This window comes from Podarcis filfolensis (genome assembly GCF_964270895.1).
Source record: "Podarcis filfolensis genome assembly, chromosome: 5".
Classification (NCBI taxonomy): domain Eukaryota; kingdom Metazoa; phylum Chordata; class Lepidosauria; order Squamata; family Lacertidae; genus Podarcis; species Podarcis filfolensis.
In genome coordinates this window covers 55382009-55406689 of record NC_139608.1, presented here as the reverse complement: position 1 = coordinate 55406689, position 24681 = coordinate 55382009, and the positions used below count along the sequence as shown (strand labels likewise).

At 42.0% G+C, this 24681-nt stretch overlaps 1 protein-coding gene across 13 annotated transcripts in view; it reads left to right on the top strand.

Moving 5' to 3' along the window:
- Positions 1–24681, top strand: part of FAM53B (family with sequence similarity 53 member B) — a 123315-nt gene that overhangs the window by 51128 nt on the left and 47506 nt on the right. For all 13 annotated transcript variants that reach the window (XR_014548923.1, XR_014548924.1, XR_014548925.1 and 10 more), the window contains one exon: positions 6829–7607. Coding sequence is in view for 8 of the 13 variants with exons in the window: in XM_083617033.1 (XP_083473159.1) it covers positions 6829–7607 (779 nt within the window). In the remaining 5 variants the exon portion in view is untranslated. The remainder of the gene's footprint in view (positions 1–6828; positions 7608–24681) is intronic.

Below are 24681 nucleotides of genomic sequence, written 5' to 3'. Positions count from 1 at the left end.
TTGTTATAATTTAAATGTAATTATTAAGATATCAAGTATAACTGGCAATGATAATGTTTGTTTTTATGTCTGTGCCCCTCCAGTGAGTGCAGGACTATAGCACCCATCATGCCTGACCACTGGCCATACTGGTTGAAGCTGATGAGAGTCAGAGTCCAACAATATGTGAAGGGTTACAGGTTCCCCACCCGTTATAGAACAATATCAACATAACACCTATTGAGAAAGCAGCATAGTGCACCTCCTTCATAACCAGCTTCTGAAATAGTTCTTTAGTCACAACGGAAAATTAAAATTCACAACCAGAAGTGGAAAACAACCTCTACCTGCAGTTGTTACTAATGGAATATATATGCCAATTCAGCTCATAGGTAATACCTATGTTTGGCTGGCTCCAACTCCCAAACTTTACTGCAGGGGAAAGCTGCATTTACTTCAGTAGGCCTTGTGCCAGCTAAGGAATAGTGAGCAAGAATATTAAGGCCCGGCCCCTAAGCCATTGCCTTAGCTTTATATATGAAGTCTGGTCCCATGCACGGCACTTTCCTTTTTTCAAAACACCCTTCCATACTGTTCCATACCTTCCAACATCTTGAGTTGCAAAACCGGGATGCACATCTTCCCGCTCATGCTCCCCCATAAGCCATGTAACCCATACGAGATCATGGAGCCCAAAAGGGCTGGTGTACTTGCATACGATAAAACAGGATTTCCTCCCCCCCACCCCAGCATTTTTTTGGGAAGTGTCTGTCAGCCCCTGGAGCAGATTTGGGAAGTGAGGTCTGCTGAGAGGGAGAGCCCGAAACTTGAGTCCTTTATTTGCAAGTGGTGGAGTAGCTTTGGAAACTCGGAAGGAGAAAATGTGTCTCTTCTCCCCTCCCCCCATCCCCTTGCTCCCTTCCTGAAACATCCTTGTGTAGTGCAAGACTGTGAGATTTTAAATCTCATGGTACTTATCCCCACAATCCTCACCCTTACTAGAACCTGTTAGAGGAGTTTGTGCAGGCCAGATCCATCTTTCCCTTTCCTCCGAAGACTTGACTGATAGACTCGCACAACCAGCCCAAATTCTGGTTTCCTTCGGTCCCTGTTAACTCTTTATTTTCGGTGGCTCCATTTTGCTTGCCGACTGCAACCACCCAGGTGAAAGCTCTGGTAACTGAAAACGGATGCTTCAAAATCTCCAGAGAGTTCACAGTCTTATGAAACTGAGGCCTGGAAAAAATAAAGATGAGAAGTAATTGCAGAATTGTAATCAGCAGTAGTTCTGTACAAATAAAGTATGGATAATCCTTCCAGTTATGTCTGTATTAGAAAATCTGCTGGTGCGAGACATCACCAGTTTATAAAGTGAACATCTTTTTTTTATTATTTTAGTTCAATGAAATAAAAGAAACATTTATGTGTATATAGGACATTATTTATATCTCTTCAAATATAATTTTAATTCCACTTTTCTAATTTCACATTGTATTAGTGAGTGCTGTCACTTCCTGATTTAAGGCACATTGCAGTACAGTAATAAAAAAAGAAAGCACACTTGGGTTAGCAGCACAAGTGCTTAAAAAAGCAAGAACATTTTGTTTGCAATGGTGACACCAGTATTGTCTAGCTGCATCAGAGTTTACAAAGTTCTCACTAGCCAGTGTCTGCTTTAGCTGAATCATTGTTAGAAGTGTTTCAGTTTTCTTGCAGTAGTGGTCTAATTCATAAAACTAGGTCATCAGCTAGTGATCAGCTCTGTATTATGCTCTCTTTAGCCATTAATTCCAACCAAGGCCTGCCAGTTCTTGGTTCTCTATCTGTATATTTTCCTTCCAGATGTCTTCAAGGGCACATGAACTTTGTTTCTCATAGAAAGACCAACTTAGAATCCCCAAAAAGGTGGCATTCCTTCTCAGTTTTCCTGTGGTGTAATGTTCCTGCTAAAGCACACACGTGATGAAAGTACAATATTCTGATATTTTCCCTGAAACAATTTTGAGGACACTACTGACATTTTTATATTGCCGTTTTTATCATGTGCAGCTATGGCTGGGTGAATAGTCTATTGCATCGTGTCACCTGATTTTGTTTTGTAAGAAAAACATCCTTAGCCTGTGAGCCACTGGCTTTCCCTGAATAGACTATAGAACCACAACACTGATGACCTCTAAGGTGAACCGCTCAGGTTATTGTTGTTTTCTTGCCAATGGAGACTGAAAATGTATAGGTCGAAAAGCTAAACTGATACCAGTGGCAGCAGTTGCCACTAGACTTGCCAGGGCGGCTAGCAGGTCATGGAGGTGTGGTCAGTGGGGTCAATGGTGTGTGATCAAGCTGTCTAGAGTAGCCACTTGCATATTGTCCCCAAAGAGAATATACATCAACAAAAATTAAGATGAAAGACAACATTGGTTTGCATAGAATTGCATATGCTAATTTGTATGTCTAGATAAAAGCTTATAAATTAATACTATAATGGTTAAACCAACCACTGCATTTAAGAGAACACAGGCAAAGGGATAATTTTTTTTTACTGAAGAATGGATGCACTGGTGCAACAAGGCTCAAGATAATATGCAACCATATGTATTGTTGGAAACAAGTTTAAAGTGTAACTATTGGTCTTTACATATAGTACTTTATTTGCTTATTTATTTTTGCCTGCTTGAGAGTTTGTATGCTTGTTTATTAGTTTATGCTGCATCTTTACTTTTTTGTTTTGTTTTGCAAAGAAAATTGATAAAATGAAAAATAAGAGTAGAACACATCCCCCCTTAGTGGGGAAGACTATGACCAGGTGATCTGTCTGTGTCCAGCTGCAAAGAGTCAATGGGCAACTTCAGGGCCTCGGCCTTCCCTTCTTATGGTTCTAAAGCTTTTGACTGTGCATGGAGCAGACAGCATTTTAAAGAGAGGACAGTCTTCTGTAAAGCAGGACACTTGGCCATCCTAATAGAGTTCCTCTGTGTAAGCTTCTGGCTGCATCACCGCTGCAGTAATTATGTCAGCATGGCAGTGTAATAAGGCAGATAATCCCTTTAAAGCAAGAAAACAAGTCAATTTTGGACATTATAAGGAAGCATCTAAATAGCAACAGCAAGTGCCAGCCAACACTGTACACAGGAAAATTGTGTCTGATGTAAAGGATAGTGGCAGTCAAGAACATTGGCAAAGACAGCTGGGAGGAGCATATGGAGATTGAGTGAGGAGGGGTTGTATTCAGATTTTGAGTGAAAAACCTCTAAATGGAGACCCTGGGGGACAGTGATATGATTTAGAAGATGCTTCCCTCATAGGGTTTGTTCCCTGCCCTCATCCTAGATTACAAACGGAGGGCAGCAAGAATGATGAAGACTTTCACATCGTTTGCTGATAAGAGTAATCTCTTTTTCTTGGCACTTATATTGTCACCATTTATTGCTTCACAGGCTACTCTCCTAATAAATATCCACAGTGTATGTGTGCTGGCTTGCACACACAAACACACTTATAGTTAGAATCACCTTATTAAAATATCCATCACCCCAAGCTCTGAATCCACCATGTACATATTCCCCCGCTGAAATAGCCGTTTCATTTATCCAAATTGTTAGGTTGTTGAGTTTGAGCTGCATTCAGTGGACAATTAAATTGACTTGGGTTTGACCGTAAGAACCAGCAACACTGGTTTCTAAAAACAGAAATGTTCTCAAAGTGAAATGATTTCAGTTTTTATTTATGGCTTGTGCTGAATAGGATGTTAAGTGGGCTTTCAAATATGGTTAAACCATATTTCATGCATAAGCAGTTTCAGTTCCAATCTTTTGATTTCCTTTGTCTCTTGAGAGAGAGAAAGAAGAAGCATCACTCTCCGATAATAGCACAGAACCCGTTGTTCTCCACCGCTTTTTCGTGGCTTGTTATTTAACAAAGCTAGTGTCAGGCGCATTTAAGTCGGCAAGCCTTGATAGCTGTCAACCACAGCAGATGCAGATGAAGATGCTGAAATGAATAAGCTGCCTATGGTGAATTATTATGTAGTTACTGTTTCAGTGTCTTTTTGCCACTCACCTGAAACACTTACTGGAGGTGGGGAGGAAACCATATATTCATACGTTGTTCAGAGCAAAAAAACCCCCCACCCTATTCTAATAATTGTTCTGTTTTCTCTTTGCCATAACTGGATCAATGGATAAAACAGAAGTTAGAAGTTACAGAGCAAGGATCATTGTATGAATATGTAGTCTTGTATTCACAGGTGGCTTTGAATCCGGTGCATAATAGTAAAGGCAATATGTTTATGTCAAATATCTTTTCGTTTAACGGGAGAAGAGGATTTCTACCCGCAAAAAGGGAGAGGTTGCTGAGGCTTACAAACCGAAGCATGTACCTGGTTCAAAAGACACTTAGGCTTCTTCTGCTAAGCCCATTGTCCCATCCTTGGTTTTTTTATTCTATGCAGTGGTGTAGCGTGGGTTGTCAGCACCCGGGGCAAGGCAAGCAATTTGCGCCCCCTAACCCGTGGATTTGCGCCCCCTAACCCATGGATTTGCGCCCCCTAACCCATGGATTTGCCCTAACCCCAGATGTTGCGCCCGGTGCGGCCGGCCCCCCCTGCACCCCCCACGCTACGCCACTGATGCTATGGAAAGAGGATCTAGTGATGGAGCTGACAGCACAATCCTATACCCATGGACTGTTTACCCTAATCACCTCTGCCGTAGTCAAAATTGCCACCAGAAATTGTTTGTGTGAAAGGTAAAGCACATACTCATACACCCGTCAGTGCCTCCATATATTCAAAATATTCATATTTATTTATTTAATATTTTTAATATCAAATAATAGAATTGTAGAGTTGGAAGGTACCCCTGAGCATAATCTAGTCCACCCTCCCTGCAATGCAAGAATCTCTACTAGGCCATACATAACAGGTAGCCATCCACCCTCTGCTTAGAAACCTCCAAGTCAGATTGGTTGTTTGCCAGACCATCCTATGTCAGAGGGCCAGAAGTTAGGAGAGGAACCTCCACATACAACAGGTTAGCACAGCTGTAATAAGGCTAAACATAGTTCTTTTGCAGTTTTTCTTCTGCTAGATCCTAAAAGATCTGCATTGTGCTTCCTTTATATTTTAGGACCAAGTTGCCTCATGCCGTTTTGTCAGATATAGTCTCTAAGTGTGTGGATTTAGCAATATGGTCTCTCGGCTACTTTTCTTCCTCAACCTTGGGTCTCTGGAAGCCCAGGCTGGCTGGGGAAGTTAAACAGAATTCATATGGTAGAGTGGTCAACAGGTAACTTTGCAGAGGGGGAAAGGAGTAAAAAAAAAAACGAGGGCTGCTTGATTTGCCTCTTTTAAAAGATTTATAGTTGCTCATGCAAAAATAAAGTTGAAAGAGACAGGTATCCTGTATCCTTTTGTATGGACTCACCAAAGCTTTTTGTATTGTAAAACGTGATGTCTGAACCCTGAGGGGGTCATGGCAGCGTGCCAGTAAAATTAGCTTCTATTTCTGTTTCTTTTGTCTGGCGACCTGACCTGAGAATGCTCTGTTGGCTGCAGTGAATATGGTGGGAAAATAAGTGACATCTAAACATAGCTGTAATTGCTAAATGTGTATTTCTTGCTTTGCATTGTGATCATTAAAGTGAGGGGGAAAACAGAACTGATAGCTGCATCCAAATCCAGATCTCAGCATTTTGATGGATGGGTAGCGCGGGCATCCATCTGTAAATGCTAGTTGAAGAAGACAACAAGGGGTGGGCATGCAGTTCAGGACATCCATCTGTGTGGGGGTCTTAAATATGAAACTTTTTACTTTAAACATTATTATATTACTGGAACCATTTTATTATTTTAGTCATTGTTGGTGGAGCTGTATTACCCTAGCGGCTTATTATGATGACTAGCCTGTTTGTTTTTCCAGATTTAGCCCTACTTGTCTTCATCATTTTGGGCATAATCATATTAAAATTTTACAGTGATCGTTACGTATTCAATATATGTTTCTGTTTACAAATCCAAGTTATAAAATTATGACTATCCTTGTGATAGAGGGTCTTGCTTGCTTCCTTCCTTGCAAATAAGTTTATCCATACACACACCTAATAACTAGCATATGTTGATCTCTGACCTAAGTGTTTTGGACTTGCAGTGCCCTTTCAGTTTAAAAAAACAACTCAGTTCTTCCTCATTGTTGCCACTGAGTCGAGTGTGTATTCAAAATGACTTAACTGCTTGTCCTTTTATTCATGTTTGCATGGAAACAAAATATAATTGTGTTTGTTTCCTATGAGGAAATAGAACAAAATGCAGCACCAAAATGCTGCTAGATAACTCAGCAGCCAGCCTAGATCTTCAAACTGCTGCAGACCTGCTCAAAGAGCAGCAGCTGTGCCTGGATGAAAGTGGGTCTTATTGAAAAGATGGCATTCTTAGCCATGGAGAACATTATGTCTGTGCTGCTACTGTTCATCACAGAACAAAGATCTGACATCAATTTATATAGGCTGAGCAACTTCAATGTTTAATACTGTGCCTGTCTTGATTTTTTGACCCTCTTTAAACTCTTGCATTCACATTAAACCTTTATGTTTAAGGTTTTTTTAAAAACACACTGCCGCTTGTTTTTCAATATTTTCTGCTGCTGCTGTTCCTTAGATAACTAGCTTGTTTGTCCCTCCATCCTTAATCAATTAGTACTTGTCAAGCCAAATTCCAACAATTAACTAGTTTACAGCGAAGCATCCCATGAGATATATTGTTGTTTTTGTTGTTGTTGTTTTTAAAAAATATTGCAGGTGAACCATATTGCTAATTGGTGCTAATGAATGTATATCATTTTATCATTTCCAAATTAGAAAATGACAGATGGAGAGATCTCAGTAGGAAATGTCCCCTTCAGATCGATCAGCCAAGCACCAGCATTTGGGACTGCCTGCCTGACAAAAGCGAAGAAAACGCCATATGGCAGAGAGAGGCAGCTAGCACATGCGCAGTGACCAACTTGATCAAAGACCTCAGCCTCAGTGACCGCAATGGCAACCCCTCAGCACCTCCCAGCAAACGCCAGTGTAGGTCGCTCTCTTTTTCTGATGAGATGTCTAGCTGTAGGGCTTCATGGAGGCCTATAGGATCAAAGGTCTGGACTCCTGTAGAAAAGAGACGGTGTTACAGTGGCGGAAGTGTCCAGCGCTATTCCAATGGATTCAGCACCATGCAGAGAAGTTCAAGCTTTAGCCTTCCTTCCAGGTCAAACACTCTTTCCTCATCCTACGACCAGTCTGCATTTAGCAACAGATTAGGATGTCAGCCATGCCAAGAAATGAGAAGGTCAGCCACTTATGGGCAGGCGAGTGATATCTGGGGCAGCGACCACGGCTCTGTAGAAGGTGGCAGGGTTGACATCCAGCGGTCTCTCTCCTGCTCCCATGATCAGATTTCTTTTTCGGAATATTGCCTCCCCTCAGCCAGCAGCACACCTGCCTCAACCCCAGAGCTGACAAGGCGCTCCAATGGGCTTTCCCGAAGCCGGTCCCAGCCATGTGTCCTTAACGACAAGAAAGTTGGAATTAAACGACGGCGGCCTGAAGAAGTAAAGGAACAAAGACCTTCACTGGATCTTGCCAAGATGACCCAGGTAAGAGTTAATTATATCGTATGGTTAGGCCAAACATTTACAAAACACATGAAGTATGTATTTACATTATAGACAGTGTGCAACACACTGATGTGGTAATACTGTGTAATTAACAAAAGCAGGAAACTGGTTGAATTCCGCCCCTCCCCCCCAAAAAAACCCTGGTTCAATTGTGTGTTTTGTTTTGCTTGCTTGGAGTAGAGGTAATTGTTTCTGGCCTTTCCTTTTATTAGTAGGAGACTGATTGTTTTTCTAATGGATTTGATATTTAGCATCATAACCACTAGCCCTCCATGCCCTAATATGAAAGGTTTCTCTTCTGAAAAATTATTTATATTCATAATCTGTAACTCACTGGTCTTCAACTGGTGAATCATGGCCTGATCCAAGGGGGAACGGGGCAGGTCACAACAGGATCATGACCACCATGCACTTATATGGCAAAAGATTAAGAAATAGATCCCCAAATACAAGTTTGGGTTAAAAGTGAGCTCTGGGTCTGAAAAAGTTGACGGCTGTTGAGTCACTTTAGATAGCTTAGCCTTATTTGAATGAAATGGTGTTTCCAATAGATAGGCAGCATAAGTTTCAGCAAGCAATGGTTTGGTTATTAATGAAAACAAACTTATTGTAAGAAATTGCAGAAGAGGTGCTTTCAAGCACATGCTGTGGGAAGCCAAGGAAAACCTCAATGGTACTTAGTGTTTGTTTTATTTCTGGATGAATTCTCAAAACTGGGGACTTTGCTCTCTATGAGTGTTGACTTCAAGCAGTCTTGTCTTCTGTAATTTTCCACTTCTTTATTACGTTTCATTTTCAGTTGCGAAACAGAGGTAAAAAATTTCCCCTTTAGTCAGGAATCCAAAGTGTGAGCAGACAAGAGATCTGAAGTGCACATCAGGGAGGATGTTGCTCCCATAAATTCTTAACTTTCGGAATCCATTTGTGAGATAAGTGGCCTTTAAAATTGTGTGGTACATAACTAAGCTACAAGAACCCTTCAAAGAACAGGACTCCAAACCAGCTTCATCTTATTACTTAATAATCAAGGCTTTTCTTTTAATGATTCAGCATTCCTTTTGTCTGTAATTTATAGGCATACACTTGTTGATAAAATAAAGATACCCTTGTGTAGAACAGAGATAAACTAGGGTATATAGATCTGATAGCTTCCCCCACCCTCCAGCAGCAGTGCATTAACTCTGCTTTATTGGCATAATTCCTGTTTTACTTTATTGATTTCTGCAAGCCAAAAAAAAGCTCGCCCCATTGTTCACTTTTCACTACCTGTACTACTCTCAACATTGTTGTATGCACTTAAAACAGCTGTTGCAGCGCCATGAAAATATGATCCTTTCCCATTGTTTGTATTGCTTTGGATTACAGTGACACTTCCTTAAAAAATGGTGCCAGATCATCCATTTTAATTGTATGCTGCCTTTCCATAGTCAATATGGCTCAAGATGAAATGTGCTGCGTGTGCTATTTTTGTTAGCTATTTTTGTTAACAGTGACTCTCCCAAGCAGGTACAGCTGATTAGAAAGCTGCAGTTGTCCTCTATTTCCCCTTATCCAACACAATGACTTTTGACAGTGGAAACTCATTTATTTTCGTTTTATAAGACCGTGATGCTTTGCAATACTTTTATGACTCTATGGGTGATTGAATAAGTTCGTTTTCTTTTGTGTTTATGGGAATGCTTTTTCCTTCTCTAGAGAAGTTTGAAAGATAAAAAGGGTAAGAAAATAACATGCCTGGGTGATTTCAGGGGGGAAACATACTACATTATACTGCTTGCAAGTCCCCCTTTGAAAATGTGTGTCAGTGAAATTTAATATGCTAAGCTGCTTTATTAGCTAATAAACTGGATAGGTAGTAAAAACAACCTTATTATTTTTTACGAGTCCCAAGTTGAAATCACACAGCTAGCATCACTGAAGGCCTTTTCATTTTCTTGTACTTGTGGAAACAGTTTAAATTATATAGTCATTCATGTTTGTACCCAGGTATATATAGGTTGTTTCATTTGCTCCAGGCTGGTATCCAAGGAAGTGGGTAGAGGCTGGAAGCAGGAGGTGTAAAAGGGACCTCTGAATGAAACAAACCTATGTGGATGGCTTAGTTTTTCATCTGCAGGGCTCCAGGTACATCAGGCATACATTAAAGCAGTACATTAGAGGCTTATAATTGTTGTAGCATTGTAAGCAGCTCTGGAATAGAGTTAAGTGTCCATGATTCTGCAAACATGTGTCCTCTTAGAATTCTGATGGGAAAATTTGTGGTAGAAATTTATGTGTTTGCCAGGAAAAGTGATGGCAAGAGAGCAGTAAAATGGAACTAGTGTCACCTTTAAAAAGGTAAAGGTACCCCTGCCCGTACAGGCCAGTCTTGACAGACTCTAGGGTTGTGCGCTCATCTCACTCTAGAGGCCGGGAGCCAGCGCTGTCCGCAGACACTTCCGGGTCACGTGGCCAGCGTGACAAGCTGCATCTGGCGAGCCAGCGCAGCACACGGAACGCCGTTTACCTTCCCGCTAGTAAGCGGTCCCTATTTATCTACTTGCACCCGGGGGTGCTTTCAAACTGCTAGGTTGGCAGGCGCTGGGACCGAGCGACGGGAGCGCACCCTTTACCACCATGTAGATTACCATGGTTATGAGTTGGATCCTGACAAAGGGTATTTTTGGATGGGTGTTTATTGTGGGGTCAATGCTGCTCATGGACTGCTCAGTACCACACAAAACCCAAAGGGTAAATTTAGTATGGATTTGCCCTTTCAACATAAAATCAATTTTTTAAAAAAGTTTCATGCCAGTGACCTGTTTATGATAGCTGATTGATCCATCTGAAGTATTCACTCCCAGTATGGAAGCACCTAAAGTTAGTTGAACTTGGGCCTCAGTAGAATATGACTCAAGTCCCATCGCTGAGTGGAGGCTGGTCCATTCATGAGGCACTGCCCCATCAACCTTCATTAAATTTTAGTGTTTTGCTTTGCCAACCTTCATATGCACACTATAATTCAGCAGCTGTGCGCCAGTTCACACATCATACTTTTAATGAGGGCCAAGATGCTGGAATCTTGGAACCCAAGTTTGGGGCAAGTGGCAGAACCTCAGCAGAGATTAACATCACAAAACATGCTGCAAACAAAAGTATGGAAAAACCTTTAAAATGTGCCCTTCCAGTGAGTCCCCAAAATGTTCGCTTTTGAAAGCTCTTTCCAAGCTATCCCACTTGCCTGGCATAGAGATAGATCACATGTTTGGTAAGGCATAAAATGGTTTGCTTACCAAACTCTTCAAAGTTCAGATTCATGTGCTTTTCCATACAGCAGTAAGAAAAGATGCACAGGCTTAGTTACAAAAGGTAAAAGTTTTGGAGTAGAAAAAACAAACAAGTTGGTTAAAGCCATGTGGCTGGAGTGACCAACTCAGAGCTCCTTGAACATACTGAAGAACCTACTTGGAGAAAGAGAGAGAGAGAGATTATAAAGGCTTCCTGATCTATTTCCTCTCAAGGTGGGAAGTGATAACATAGGCTAAGCCTGGCAGGACTGCTTACTCTATGGTTTAACATCTTCATGCACCAGTTAGATACAAACATATATGAGGCTGGGACCCTACACAAAGTAGGTAAGATGTAGTATACGAGCAGCCTCTTGATAGGTGCTGTGTTTACTGAAATCCTGTCTGTAGGGGACTGTGAATTTGAATGGAGCTGTGTGTGTGTGTGTGTGTGTGTGTGTGTGTGTGTGTGTGTGTGTGTTCCTTCTCCTAGAGGCCAATTGTTCTTATCAAAATTGTAAGAGAAAATATTTGAAGGGCCTCCTATCTTCTGCCATGCAGGCAGAAAGCAGCTTGGAAGGGAAGAGATTTTGATTGGAAAAACAACCTGTAGGGAAAGAGTTAAGCATTCCCCGCACCATTCCAATCAAACCCACAGGCTCCTACAGCTGCATTGAAGCAAAAAACAAAAATGTCAGTAGACATCCCATGCATCTCCCACCTCTTTGGGCCTGAGTAACCCCATGTAAGCTAGCTTCCTCTGCCTGGGATGTTGAAGAAAAGAGAAACACACTCCTGTTTGGAAGATAATTTGTGCAATTACTTTTAAGTTGCAGTAATTATAGTATTGTGCTTTAAGCTAAAAGCCCTTGCTTTATGCATCTAGATATTCCCCAAATTTCTTCTTCTTCCCCTATTAATTTTAGTGCTTTGCTGATCTGAATCCAAAATACTTAGATATTCCCACATTTTTCCTGGCAATTGTCAGGCAGGAAGAACAGAGCTCAGCCCCATGCTAACAATTGGGTACATATAACAGCCATATTATAAGTACTGTTTTCACACTCTAAACATACTTGGCGTTTGAATGTGCCCCCAAGCAGTGATGGTGCACTATATCTGACAGTGACGAAGAACAGCACAATATGTTCCTCTGTACAGCAAGGTTCCTGCTGTGCAAGACAATACAAAATCTTTTCTACTGCATCTTTGTAAGTGAACAACCCCTCTTGTGTGGGTCCTTGTGTGATCTAACCATCTGCATGGAGGAACTAAATAAATTAGTCCCAAATGGTGGATCAGAGTCCTAAGAAGCCCAACATGATGGAATACTACAAGGAGGCTTTCAGGCAAAACAGATTTCTGAGTCATTGTAATTATGATCAGGCTTTTTCATTAGATGAAGCTGCTTTTAATGAAATGCAAAGAATCAGTCACCTTCTTCTAATTTGTACTAAAAGCTATTTTGATCATGGTTTTTCCATGCAGTGCCTTCCCTTAAATCCACCTTAGGGAGGACCAGGGGACATTTTTCATCCAAGGATGGGCGAAAACCAATTAGGATTTAAAAGACAAAACAAAAAACCCCCAACAACAACAACAACAATCCCGAAAAGTGTGTTATGATTGAGATGTGAATAGTTTGGAGAGAAGGGACTAGGAAACAGTTTTCCTTTTCACATACATGCTAAAGGTAAATGACTTCTGATTAATGAGTCTCACAGCAACATTATTCTTTCCGTACTGTGCAGTCATCGCCACAGAAAGTAGCAATTGCTCAGCTCAAATTGGAGAGCCAATGTGGTTTCCTGACAAATCAGGAAGTCCCCAGTTAAAATCTCACTTGACAGCCTTTTGGACAAGCCACAGTGTCTCATCCAAGGCAACCATCCCCCATCTGCAACATAGAGGTGATAATAATGCTTACCATACTGGGGTGGTGCAAGGAGAACAAAAAAAAAAGGTTATGTGTGTGATTTTCTTTGAAATTCAGTGCTATGCAATTGCTAAGCTTTATTAAATGTAAAGGTAAAGGGACCCCTGACCATTAGGCCCAGCCGTGACTGACTCTGGGCTTGCGACGCTCATCTCGCTTTATTGGCCGTGGGAGCCGGCGTACAGCTTCTGGGTCATGTGGCCAGCATGGCTAAGCCGCTTCTGGCAAACCAGAGCAGCGCACGGAAATGCCGTTTACCTTCCCGCCGGAGCGGTACCTATTTATCTATTTCCACTTGACATGCTTTCGAACTGCTAGGTTGGCAAGAGCAGGGACCGAGCAATGGGAGCTCACCCCGTCGCAGGGATTCGAACTGCCAACCTTCTGATCGGCAAGTCCTAGGCTCTGTGGTTTAACCCACAGCGCCACCCACGTCCCTTTATTAAATGTAGGGAATCGTAATTGTCAGGTTAGTACATTCTCATGGTTGACTTAAGCACTCACTTTGGGAAGCTTCTCAAAAGAGTTAGCCCTCCTGTACTATTATATGCTTCAGGCACCTGGATCTCTCCAACAATGAAGGCTGTTTGGACTACTGGTTTGAGCCTATAAGGTCTGTTCTTATGTTTAGTTCAATGTGACTTTATTTGTAGCATACATCCCAAGCAAGATCCATCCTGCCCTTTAATAGAGCAGTTCATCCCATAGCATAGTAATTTTCATTTTTCATGTTGTGCCCCGAGAGTAACAAGCATGGCTGCTGCGCAGAGCTGCATTATCACACAAGGACTTTAGAAACAAGTTTACATAATGAAAGATCACACACCATTGAACTGGGATTTTTACAAGCATTCTGGTAGCAGCACAATGAAGCCTTTTACAATTACTGGTGAAAAGTAGAATTTTGCCTAAGGCCGCGGACTAATTTAGGAGACTGGAGCTCTTGTTCTCAAGTCTTCCTTAGATTTTTCTCAATGGCCAGAGGCAAATTGCTTAGCGTCCCCCTCCCCCCCCCCAGTCCTCAAAGGATTGCTGTGAGCCTGAGCCTATTGTTGTTTGTAAGGATCAGCAAGGTTACTAGAAAGTGCACTCTGTATAAAATAAAGCAAACAAATTATTACAGGAAATTCTTGATGGTGTTTTTTTTTTTTTTAAGGATCCCAGCATTTAAAACGGGAGACACACAAGGAGTGACCACACTGTATGTTAATGTGCATTCAGTGTTGGATGCAGGTGCCTTTTGGGTGTGCTGTGTGCATGACGTTGTCTCTGTACCACAGTCTAAAGTAGAATGGATGTAATCTGTGCCGAAAATGCACTTCTCAAGTGCTTGTTGTGTACTTGTGTACACAGAGTGCTTTCTCAGGTCACCTCCTTTTGGGGCAGACCTACTCATGTTGCAGGGCTGTGCCTCTCCCTTCACTATGTTTAATTTGTCTATGAATGAATTTGGTAAAATAGGAAGCAGTAAAGTAACTTAGCTGTCTGTCTGTCCATCTCTTTCTCTCTATATATATATCCTCTGTATATCAACACACCAGTTTCTAGCCCCTCTCTTTCGAAAGATTGTGAAAAACCTTTCCCCCACTTTTTTAAAAAAGAAAGGTCTGTTGAAGCTCTAATTGAGGGGAGAGGAATAGAGAACACACACTAGTTCTCACACTAGTTTGAAAACGTGACCACCCGCGTGTACAGAAGACACAGATGATATTTATTTCACAAGATTTATATACCACTTTATTGTAAAAGAATCTCAAAGTTGTTTAGAAAAAGAATAAAACAATAAAATTATTAGTCAAAAGTTTAAAAACAACTATTTAAAACATTAAAAATAATATTTAAAAACTGTTGTTGGCCTCCGTCTGTCTTGAGAGACAGCGGAATGTACTTCCAGGAACGAAGTCAAACCACTAGAGAATCACAGCGCCTGCTGTGGTTGCAGAGGCTGGTGACTCGTAATTGTGCCTCCCATGTTGTTTGTCTCTGGGGCGCAAGCTGGTCCTGCAGTAGTGTCCACATGGATACTGAAACAGAGTGAACCTCTAAATGCAGTTACACATGTGCAAGATTTTCCTGCATATTGAGTAACTTGGCTAACCCTACTGAAATAGGTTTGGGTTCTAGCCATCGAAGATGAGGGAGCTGAGATTTGTCTTTATTTCTTGTTTGTCGCTTAACACTGAGATGTTTTGAAGTGAGTAGGAAGATCAGAAGGAGTAATAGTTACTGAGCAGAGGTATCTTTCTGTCCTCTTCTGTGCCTTTTAATCTGCCATGCTGCTGGCTGCCAGCGCTGTTATCTCTACCCTAATCTGTTTTTTCATAATGTCTTGGCCACTGCAAGCTCTGCAGGTTTGATCTCATGTTAACACAATAATGGATTTATCTTTGAAAATGCCAACAAGGTAATTCTGCTGATACTATCTGCAGTTTTGAGCAGTTTAATTGCAGATAATTTTTAATGGCTGACTCATAAGAGAGAAAATGAAGTTTAGTGGTAGAGGCAGATGAAAAGCTGTTCTCCGAGACAAAATTCCCACCATCAGCATCATCTTGCTTACTTCCTTGTTTTTCCCATAAAATTAATCACTTCCATTAATTTTTCTGAATTGTAGACACACAATGATTTCTCACACATCTTTACTCAGAAGTAAGTGTGCTTGGGTTTGCAGCCTTCATGCTGAGATGACTAACAGGCACATACCCACAAGTGATATATAGGATTCATCCTCCAACTGAATTTACGGCCTGGGATTCTTGAAACACAGGACTGAGTCCTAGCTTTGACAGCAAGTTATTTCGGGAATGTTTTCAAGACGCCACCTTTACCCCCATGGTAAATTGGTAAAAAAAGCACATTGTTCCAATGATGTAGTCCTTGTATTCAGATTACCTAGTCTAGGTCAGTGTTGTACTACAAATTCAAAATGGGTTTGACTTCCTCCTTTCCCTTCCTTAGAAGTCTTGAAAGATACATGTGGGTGTTGTAAAACCTTTCCAGCATCTTTAAATAAAAGCCCACAAGTCCAAGGGTTTCATGAATGCACTGATCTAGCAGGATGCGACAGCCCTTTCCCTGTTGTTCTGTAAATCCATGTGTACGTAGCACATGAATACCTAGGATGGAAATATTTTGCTGATTATGAGAAGACTTCAAAAGTTAGGGCAAAAGTAGCACTGTGCAACGTAGAGTCATAATTACGGTAAAATAGCACTGGAACTCTTTCTCGTGTGTTGCTGCTGCAGTCACTACTTAACTAACTCCATGTTGCCTTAATGTCTGATCGAGTAAATCCTTTCCAATTCAGCATTACCAGACTAGATAGAGTGCTGATGGGAAATGCCTATGATGTAATCTGAGCTACCCATGTGATCAGAATATTTATACTTTACCACCACAAATCTGCTTCCCTGGGGCTGGCAATGACTCCTATATTAAATGGGTAATCATGTAACAAAATGGACCTATAAAACCAGGTCTAATTTGAAGTTTCAGTGTACTTGGTAGAAACCTGAACCAGGACTTCAGAAGAACAAAATTTTTAAAACAAAGACAGATTTAGCAAGAATAAATGTCTTGATCTTTAAATCGCCTTTGTTGTTTTTATTAATTAACACGACTAATTAACTACCCCTTTGATTGTGATTCATAGCAAGTTTTAGAGTGACTCTTCAACTGACTATAGTGAGCTTCTCTTGGAACTGGTTTATGTGTTACTTTTCCAAAATCAAATCTGGGATCTGCTCCCAGCTAGGAATTTGGGGCTACATCTATAATGTGCCTCCCCAGTGGCAGGTCTTGGCAGAGGTTTGTGTGGGGTATGTGTGCAGTTTCAAGGAAGGTATACTAATTGTGCAGGACCTTTGAGTCATAGTTATTGTTTTGGCTGTTCTGTCTGCTGATTTTGCTAGACCCTTTCATTTCATTTTTTCAATTTTTTTACATTAGCAGCAATCAGCATAGAACCTGACACAACTCTCATGTGGTTTGTGGTATCACACACAGTGGCAGAGCTTTATGCTCTGACACTGGGGGGGGGATAGCAGGCGGGGGCGGGGCTGGTGCGTGTCCTGGGAGCGTGGCACGCCGCCTGTGAGGGTGTGGTGCCCAGCACGGGTGAAGGGGGCAGCCGCGATGGCACCCCACCGGGATCACACTGCCGGGGGTGGTGTGCTCCCCCCGCACTCCTCTTCCTCCGCCAGTGGTCACACATGCTGAATTAGCACACCTAAGACCAGTAGAACAAGGAGGGGAAGATAGTATATGGTAAACATGTATGCTTATATGTTGTGTGGCACAAAACAGCTTCTGGAGAAGTTTTAAAGATATTTGTTTATTTAAAGACATTTGTTATACCATTTATTTTACAACTATCCAAAGCAGTTTACAACTTAAAAAAAAAAACCCGCTACAACCAATAAAAGAATTAAAGCTATGCAGCATTTATTTTTTAAAAAACTAAAGTAATGGATGGTGCTCGACTAATTGTTACTCAGAGTAGACCCATTGAAATTAATTAACATGGCTAGGTTAGGTACATTCATTTCAATAGGTCTACTTTGAGTAAAATGTAATTGAATACCACCCAGTATCCAAAGTCCTTATATCATGTGCCAGACCAATATTGGGGAAGAGCTGAGTGCAGAAATAAGTCTTCAGCGTAGGCTGAAAACCGAATATGGCTGTTGCATGCCTAATTTCTGAGGGGAGGCTGCTCCACATGGCAGATGCCACCACTGTGGAAGCTCTCTTCCATTCACCAGTCTAGCTCTATTGTGCATACATATATCAACCGTTCTTCCTCCTCTCTTCAGAAGACTGATATGGCTTGCAGATGCATAGTAGAGTTTCATGCATATGTGTTCGAGATTTGCTTGGGCGTTAAAACCTGGGGCCTGTACATTTAACTCCAGAAACAACAAGGTAGACGCAACTCTCCTGAAAGCCTCTGTTGAAAAAAAGGCCTTCGTACCCCAAGGCTCGTCCCTGTGTAGATAACTAATTCAGACATATCCATTTTGACATGGATGTGTGCAAGGGCTCCCTTTGAAAAACTGTCCCGTGAGCGCCAAACATTATATAACGGGCCTTTAATGCCATCACTGCTTTTGAAAGGAATTTTGTCAGGAGCTGCTTGAGGGTGAATGGTGCAAGTATCTGCAGCGCCTGTAGGGACGTCCTCCCCTGCTTGCCCCCTACAGAGAGAGAAAAAGGGAGGCTGCCATGCCCTTTGAAAACTGAAAAGCTTTCGGTTTAAAAATATGTGTGTGAGAAACCCTGTACCCAGACAAGTTTAGGTATTCAGAGCCTCCAGTATATATAACACTTCACTTTGGCATTTGAGGAACTGTATGTGGGGTTTTTGTGTGTGTTTCTTTTTGTTTGGGCAGCAGCAGTGGTACAGCTGCTCATGGAGCTTCCTCCCCCTCCTTCTTCCCCCTGTTTTTTAGCACCATTTTAATCCCTGACATCAATCAAGCCACAACACTTAAAGGGGGCACAAAAGCTCAATTTGTTCTAGTATTGCCCTTGACATGCTTTTCTCTCATTGGGGAGGCGGGAGGACAGAATTGTAATGTAATATAATAGAATTGCATTAACTTCTTCTAGCGATAGAGGGAAGGAGGAAGGTGAACAGTGGAGCCGAGCTTTTGAAGAGAGCTGCTCAGTATGTAAAAGCAACTTAATTTGGCGGTCTCCACCGTGTTAGCTACTCACTCAGATGAATCGTTAAAAATTTTGGGCCCTGCATCAGATTCCTATAATATGCTCTGGGTGCCCAGACTCCATTGTCACTGCTGGCCGGAGGAATGTCCAAAGCTCTCTTAACAAACAGGGTAATATCAGATAAAGGGTAGGGAGTAATCAGGTTGTTACACTGAGTTGTCAGATCTGAGAGCAAGGCAATGCTCTCCATGTATCAGGCAATGCAGAGGTAGGTACGAAGGATTAGGCTATAAGACAAAATCATGAAAGGAGAGAAGCAATACCGTGGTACCTCAGGTTACATACGCTTCAGGTTACATATGCTTCAGGTTATAGACCCCGCTAACCCAGAAATATTACCTCGGGTTAAGAACTTTGCTTCAGATGAGAACAGAAATTGTGTTCTGGCGTCACGGCAGCAGCGGGAGGCCCCATTAGCTAAAGTGGTGCTTCAGGTTAAGAACAGTTTCAGGTTAAGAACGGACCTCCGGAACGAATTAAGTTCTTAACCCAAGGTACCACTGTACATTTCAAGCATAAAGCAACAAATGCAGTATGCGTGTGTGTACAGCTTGTGTTTCCCTGTAGTATTTCTTTATAACTGTGTCAAGCCAACTCAACCGACTCCAGAATCCAGTTTGGCTTGGGCCTTGACTGAATTCGGTGCACAGACCTAATGACTAGTACCATGCAATCAGTGCTGGAGTTGGATTATGAGGGACCTCTAAATTAAAAAAATAAATAAATCAAGAAAATAATGGAAGTAAATTGCATATCATGTGCAGAGCACACACAGTGCAGGTTGCAGTCTATCTTCTGTTTAGTAAGTGCTAAACTGTGTATGTAATACCTCTTTTGTTGCTGTACTGGGAGCCAGTGTGGTGTAGTGGTTAAGAGCGGTAGACTCGTAATCTGGTGAACCGGGTTTGCATCTCCGCTCCTCCACATGCAGCTGCTGGGTGACCTTGGGCTAGTCACACTTCTCTGAAGTCTCTCAGCCTCATTCACCTCACAGAGTGTTTGTTGTGGGGGAGGAATTTAAAGGTATTTTGTATGCAGGGTATACAAAAGGTATTTAAAGGTATTTTGTATGCAGATAGGCTTATTGCAAGATTTTTGTTTGTGCTCAATTGTTAATTTTTAAATGCATCCTCACCTGGTATATATACAAATATAAATGCTTGTTATTTCTATTTTCATTGGTATGGCCTCTTAAACTTGGCTTAGTTTAGGCCCTTAGCATATCTCACTTTGGCCCTGCATACAGTTTAATACTGGGCAGAAGAGCCTCATCAGTGGCACCACTGTTGATAATGTAATTAGGGTGGTGGTTCAGAGAAATGGAACCTAGTTCTTTCAACCTCCACAATCTCAAATGTAGGACAATTATTATTATTAGCAATATGGAACATAGTTAAATAAAAGGCTCCACAATCAAGAGTACGTCCTGAACAAGGAGGATTCGAAAGATCCAACAAAGTATGGGAACCAAAGGTAGCAAGGACTGAACATTCCTTGTGGCAGGAACATAAGAAAAGATTGCTCTGGTTTCTACCCTGTTTTAATGCACAATATTTCAAATGCTTAACTATAATAGGAATGAATCTTGACCCCCTGTCTCTTTCATCCCATTCCCCTTATAAGAAATGACTGCGCTTCTTCCATGAGGGAAGAAAATTGTGTGTGTGGGTGCTGTGATTTTGAGTTGAAAATAAGTATCAAAGCTAAGAGCAAACATTTGAAAGAAATGTGAACTTAATTTGACCGGATTCAAAGTGGGTGTTAATTGCTCCACTTTGACCAAAAGTTAAACAATGCTGCCTTTTGAAGAGCAGACACAGCAGCCCTAAGGCAATGTGATTTAAAAAACCAAAAAGTCCTAGGGAAGCATAGTTCCATTACAGCGTGAGCATATTTAACTCATTGCAAGAAACCTGATAATTCAGTGGTTCCCACATCCCCCGCCCCCATGGACCACTTGAAAATTTCTGAGGGTCTTGATGGAATACTTAATTATTTTTCTGCCTGTCGTAGCAATTGTAATACTGTATGATTTTTATTGTCTTTTTACGGACACTCTGTAGATCACCTGAATGAAGCTTGTGGACCACAGTTTGGGAACCCTGTGACAAATGATAGAAATTTCTTTATTTGAAGTTTTGTTACTTACGGAACAAAGGGAAAGGTAGTAATGTCAGAATGTTGGTATAACAAATTGCCAGTGAGGAATACAAACATCATAATCTCACATGGCAGTGCATTTATTGGACTGGCATATAAATACATTTATGCTTGCTGATTCATCAGTCTGCCAGTCTCAGTCATGTATAGAATGATCAGTTATCAATTATGACTGCATTTGTATATAACATTTAAGCCAATGTGTGTGCTTTCTCTAAACTGGGGGGGGACAGGGACTTTTGGCCCTCCATATTCTTTGCTCTCTAATTCCCATCACCAGCCAGCAAAGGCCAGTAGTCAGGGATGAGTTGGAGTCCAGCAACATCTGGATGTTTAAACTGCAATGTGCATAAGCTGCATCCTGGCACATGTAGCTCAGGTACTCCTGTTATGCTTCTCCTTTCGTCCATCTGGTAGCAACAAGCAGTATATCTGCTCAAGACTGGATCCAGAAATCCCATTCACAGTGAGTAGAATGGCCTTAACTCTGTTCAGGACTGTCTAGCACCACCTATAGATATATACCATTATTCCCTGGTCCAGAGCATTAAAGATTCAAGCCTCTCCATTCACTTTAATAATGGAGACAGGTGTGTGTGTGTGTTACTGTATCGCATCGAGGCACCTGCTTCATTAGGGCGATGAAATCTTGAAGGAGGAAGAGGAAAGTTCAGTATACATCTCAGAGACTTGGAGTCTCTTGCTTAAGGCATCACTTAAATTGTGTATACTTTGGTGTGAAATATTCCAGTGTTCTGAATTGTTGTTCGGCAGTATTGTTGAGTTACAAAATCAGCTCTGATTGAACCAGAAAGCTTGTATATATGTATTTAAAAGATTCATATACAGTGGTACCTCAGGTTAAGTACTTAATTTGTTCTGGAGGTCGGTACTTAACCTGAAACTGTTCTTAACCTGAAGCACCACTTTAGCTAATGGGGCCTCCCGCTGCCACCGTGCCGCTGGAGCACGATTTCTGTTCTCATCCTGAAGCAAAGTTCTTAACCTGAAGCACTATTTCTGGGTTAGCGGAGTCTGTAACCTGAAGCGTATGTAACCCGAGGTACCACTGTATCTTTTTGTTGCTGCCTCTGTACTGTGCCGTACCTGTTCGCAGTTCTGTTTCACACATCCAGAATTTTGATAACTTCATTAGTGGTTCAAGTTGGTAACCCAACCTTACATACATTCCATGACATTGTGGTTGCTTGGGGAATGGAAAGAAACTTTCACAAGTAGTGCCATGGCAATTGTTGCATAACTGCATGCATTGCCATGTGCGTACACATCTCCAAGGGTAGTTATGAGAGAGGCAAAAAGTCCCAGAAGATACAAAGAAGCTTTGTAATGTGTTGCTTTGCTTGTCCATGCCTGCTTTAGCACCAGGATGCAACTGGGGCAAGTCCCCTAGTGCAAACAATGTGTGTATTTCCCCATCTTAGTTGCTTAATGTATACAAAGTGGCTTTCCCACAGCCTGAGGATTTAAGCCAGGGAGTGAAACGTCATGTTTAACTATAAGACAGCTTTGAATAGAAATTGATATTTGTCATTTCTGACTTAGTCAAACTATAGTATATCCACTGCATTTCGTAAACAGAGCACATGGGCCACAACCTTCTCCTCCTGTGAGTTGCACGCAACTAAGTCCTACTCAAAGTAGATCCATTGAAATTAATAAACCTAAGTTAGTCATGGCCATTAACTTCAGTGGGTCTACTCTGAGTAAGACTAGCACGGGATACAACCAACTGGCCCCTATCCAGAGATCAAGATTTGTGGGCACCTTTTTGCCCGCAGATGATCAGTGCACAGAGGGGGTGTCACTTTTTGTATATTGATAGGTCACAGGTGTATTAAGGTACTGAAAAGTGATTATTCCTTCATTCAGTGAATCACAGCATTTCTATACTGCCAATAAATAATAATAATAATAATAATAATAATAATAATAATAATAATAATATCATTTCATTATAAAATTAATTCAAATCAAATTGATAGCAACCATTGGGCTAGAGTTCTGTGAAGATTGCCAAAGGAGGGAGTCAGGCTGTGCCCTGACCAAAGGCCTGGTGGAACAGCGCTGTCTTGCAGGCCCTGCGGAAAGATGTCAAGTCCCTCAGGGCCCTGGTCTCTTGTGACAGAGCGTTCCACCAGATCGGAGCCACAGCCGAAAAAGCCCTGGCTCTAGTTGAGGCCAGCATAACCTCTCTGTGGCCTGGGACCTTCAAGATGTTTTTGTTTGAAGACCGTAAGTTCCTCTGTGGGACATACCAGGAGAGGCGGTCCTGTAGGTACGAGGGTCCTAGGCCGTATAGGGCTTTAAAGGTTAAAACCAGCACCTTAAACCTGATCCCCCCCCCAATCCCATATCGTCCCGTCCCAGCCAAAGGACCTCTGTCTTCGAAGGATTTAGCTTCAACCGGCTCCCACGTAACCATCCAGCCACAGCTTCCAAACATCTGATCATTGTGTCTGGAGCCAAGTCAGGATGGCCATCCATCAACAGATAGAGTTGGGTGTCATCAGCATACTGATGGCAACCCAGCCCAAAACTCTGGACAAGCTGGGCGAGGGGGCGCATAAAGTTGTTGAAAAGCATCGGGGAGAGTATCGCACCCTGAGGCACTCCACACACCAAGGAGTGGCGCGATGACAATTCCCCCCCCAAGCGCCACCCTCTGTCCCCGGCCAGAGAGAAATGAGCGCAGCCACTGAAGGACTGTGCCCTGGATCCCCACGTCAGCAAGGCGGTGGTCCAGGAGTTCGTGATTGACTATGTCGAAGGCTGCTGACAGGTCTAGAAGAATCAGCAGCCCCGACCCGCCTCGATCCAGCTGCCTGCAGAGATCATCTGTTAGGGCGACCAGAGCCGTCTCGGTCCCATGACCAGCGCGGAAGCCGGACTGGAATAAACAGCTTTGTGGACAGTTCACAAAATAAAAGTTAAAGCCATGAAGTATGGATATTAATCAAGTTAAAACAGCATCACAGCAAAAACAGCAATGCAGAAAACAAAGGGTAAAAACCTTTTATTTGTCCTCCTGGTTGCATAGGAGGTGGAGAGGAATGGTGAGCATACTACTGTAGTGCTGCGTATCAATATAGTCATTGATAGGAACAACGGACATTAAATTGCTTGGAAGCCACTCAGCGACGTTTTTATTTCCCTTTAGTATTAACACCAGAGGTAATACCCCTTCCGTAACACCCCATGCACCCCTAAGGTGTATGGTCACTTAATATGTTACAAAATTAGCAAGTACGCTGCTTAAGGTGCTTCACACAGGGTAGTCAAACTGGTGTCTTCCAGATGGGTTTTAAAACTACAACTCCCATCATCCCTGATCATTTGCCATGCTGCCCGGGGCTGATGCAACATCTGGGAGACACCACATTGGCTACTCCTCTAAGAGGGATTCTGACTTCTCAGCTGTCTTTATTTTTGTTGTACAAATCTGGGGCCAGAATCTGAAAGGAAATGTTAATCTTAAAATTTTGTGGCGGCAGAAGAGAATTAATTTTCTTTTTCCAGTGTATTCTAGCAGCAGCCCAACGCATCACATCCTAAAGGATCTGTGCATTGTCTCTTGACGACATTCTTATTCATTCAGCCGTTGTATCATTCCCACAAACTATGGACCCCCTAGTACACAAGATCAACCTTCAAAACCTCCTTAAAAGACGAATTTGAAATGAGTTTCATGGAGAAAACAATGATAGAAGACAAACCAGAGAAAGGATATTGAAGTAGACAAGCAACCACACACAACCACACCAACCAACCATCCATGTTCTTAGCAACGACGAGATATCAGGGAGGGCTAAAAACAACCATGTGTCAACATAGAAAATATATTTGGTAACAGAATTTCAACAGCTGCAATGTGGATTATATAGCATTAACTGTTTGGCAGGAAACACTAGCTGTAATCTGAAATGGCATGAAGTTAATTGTCATC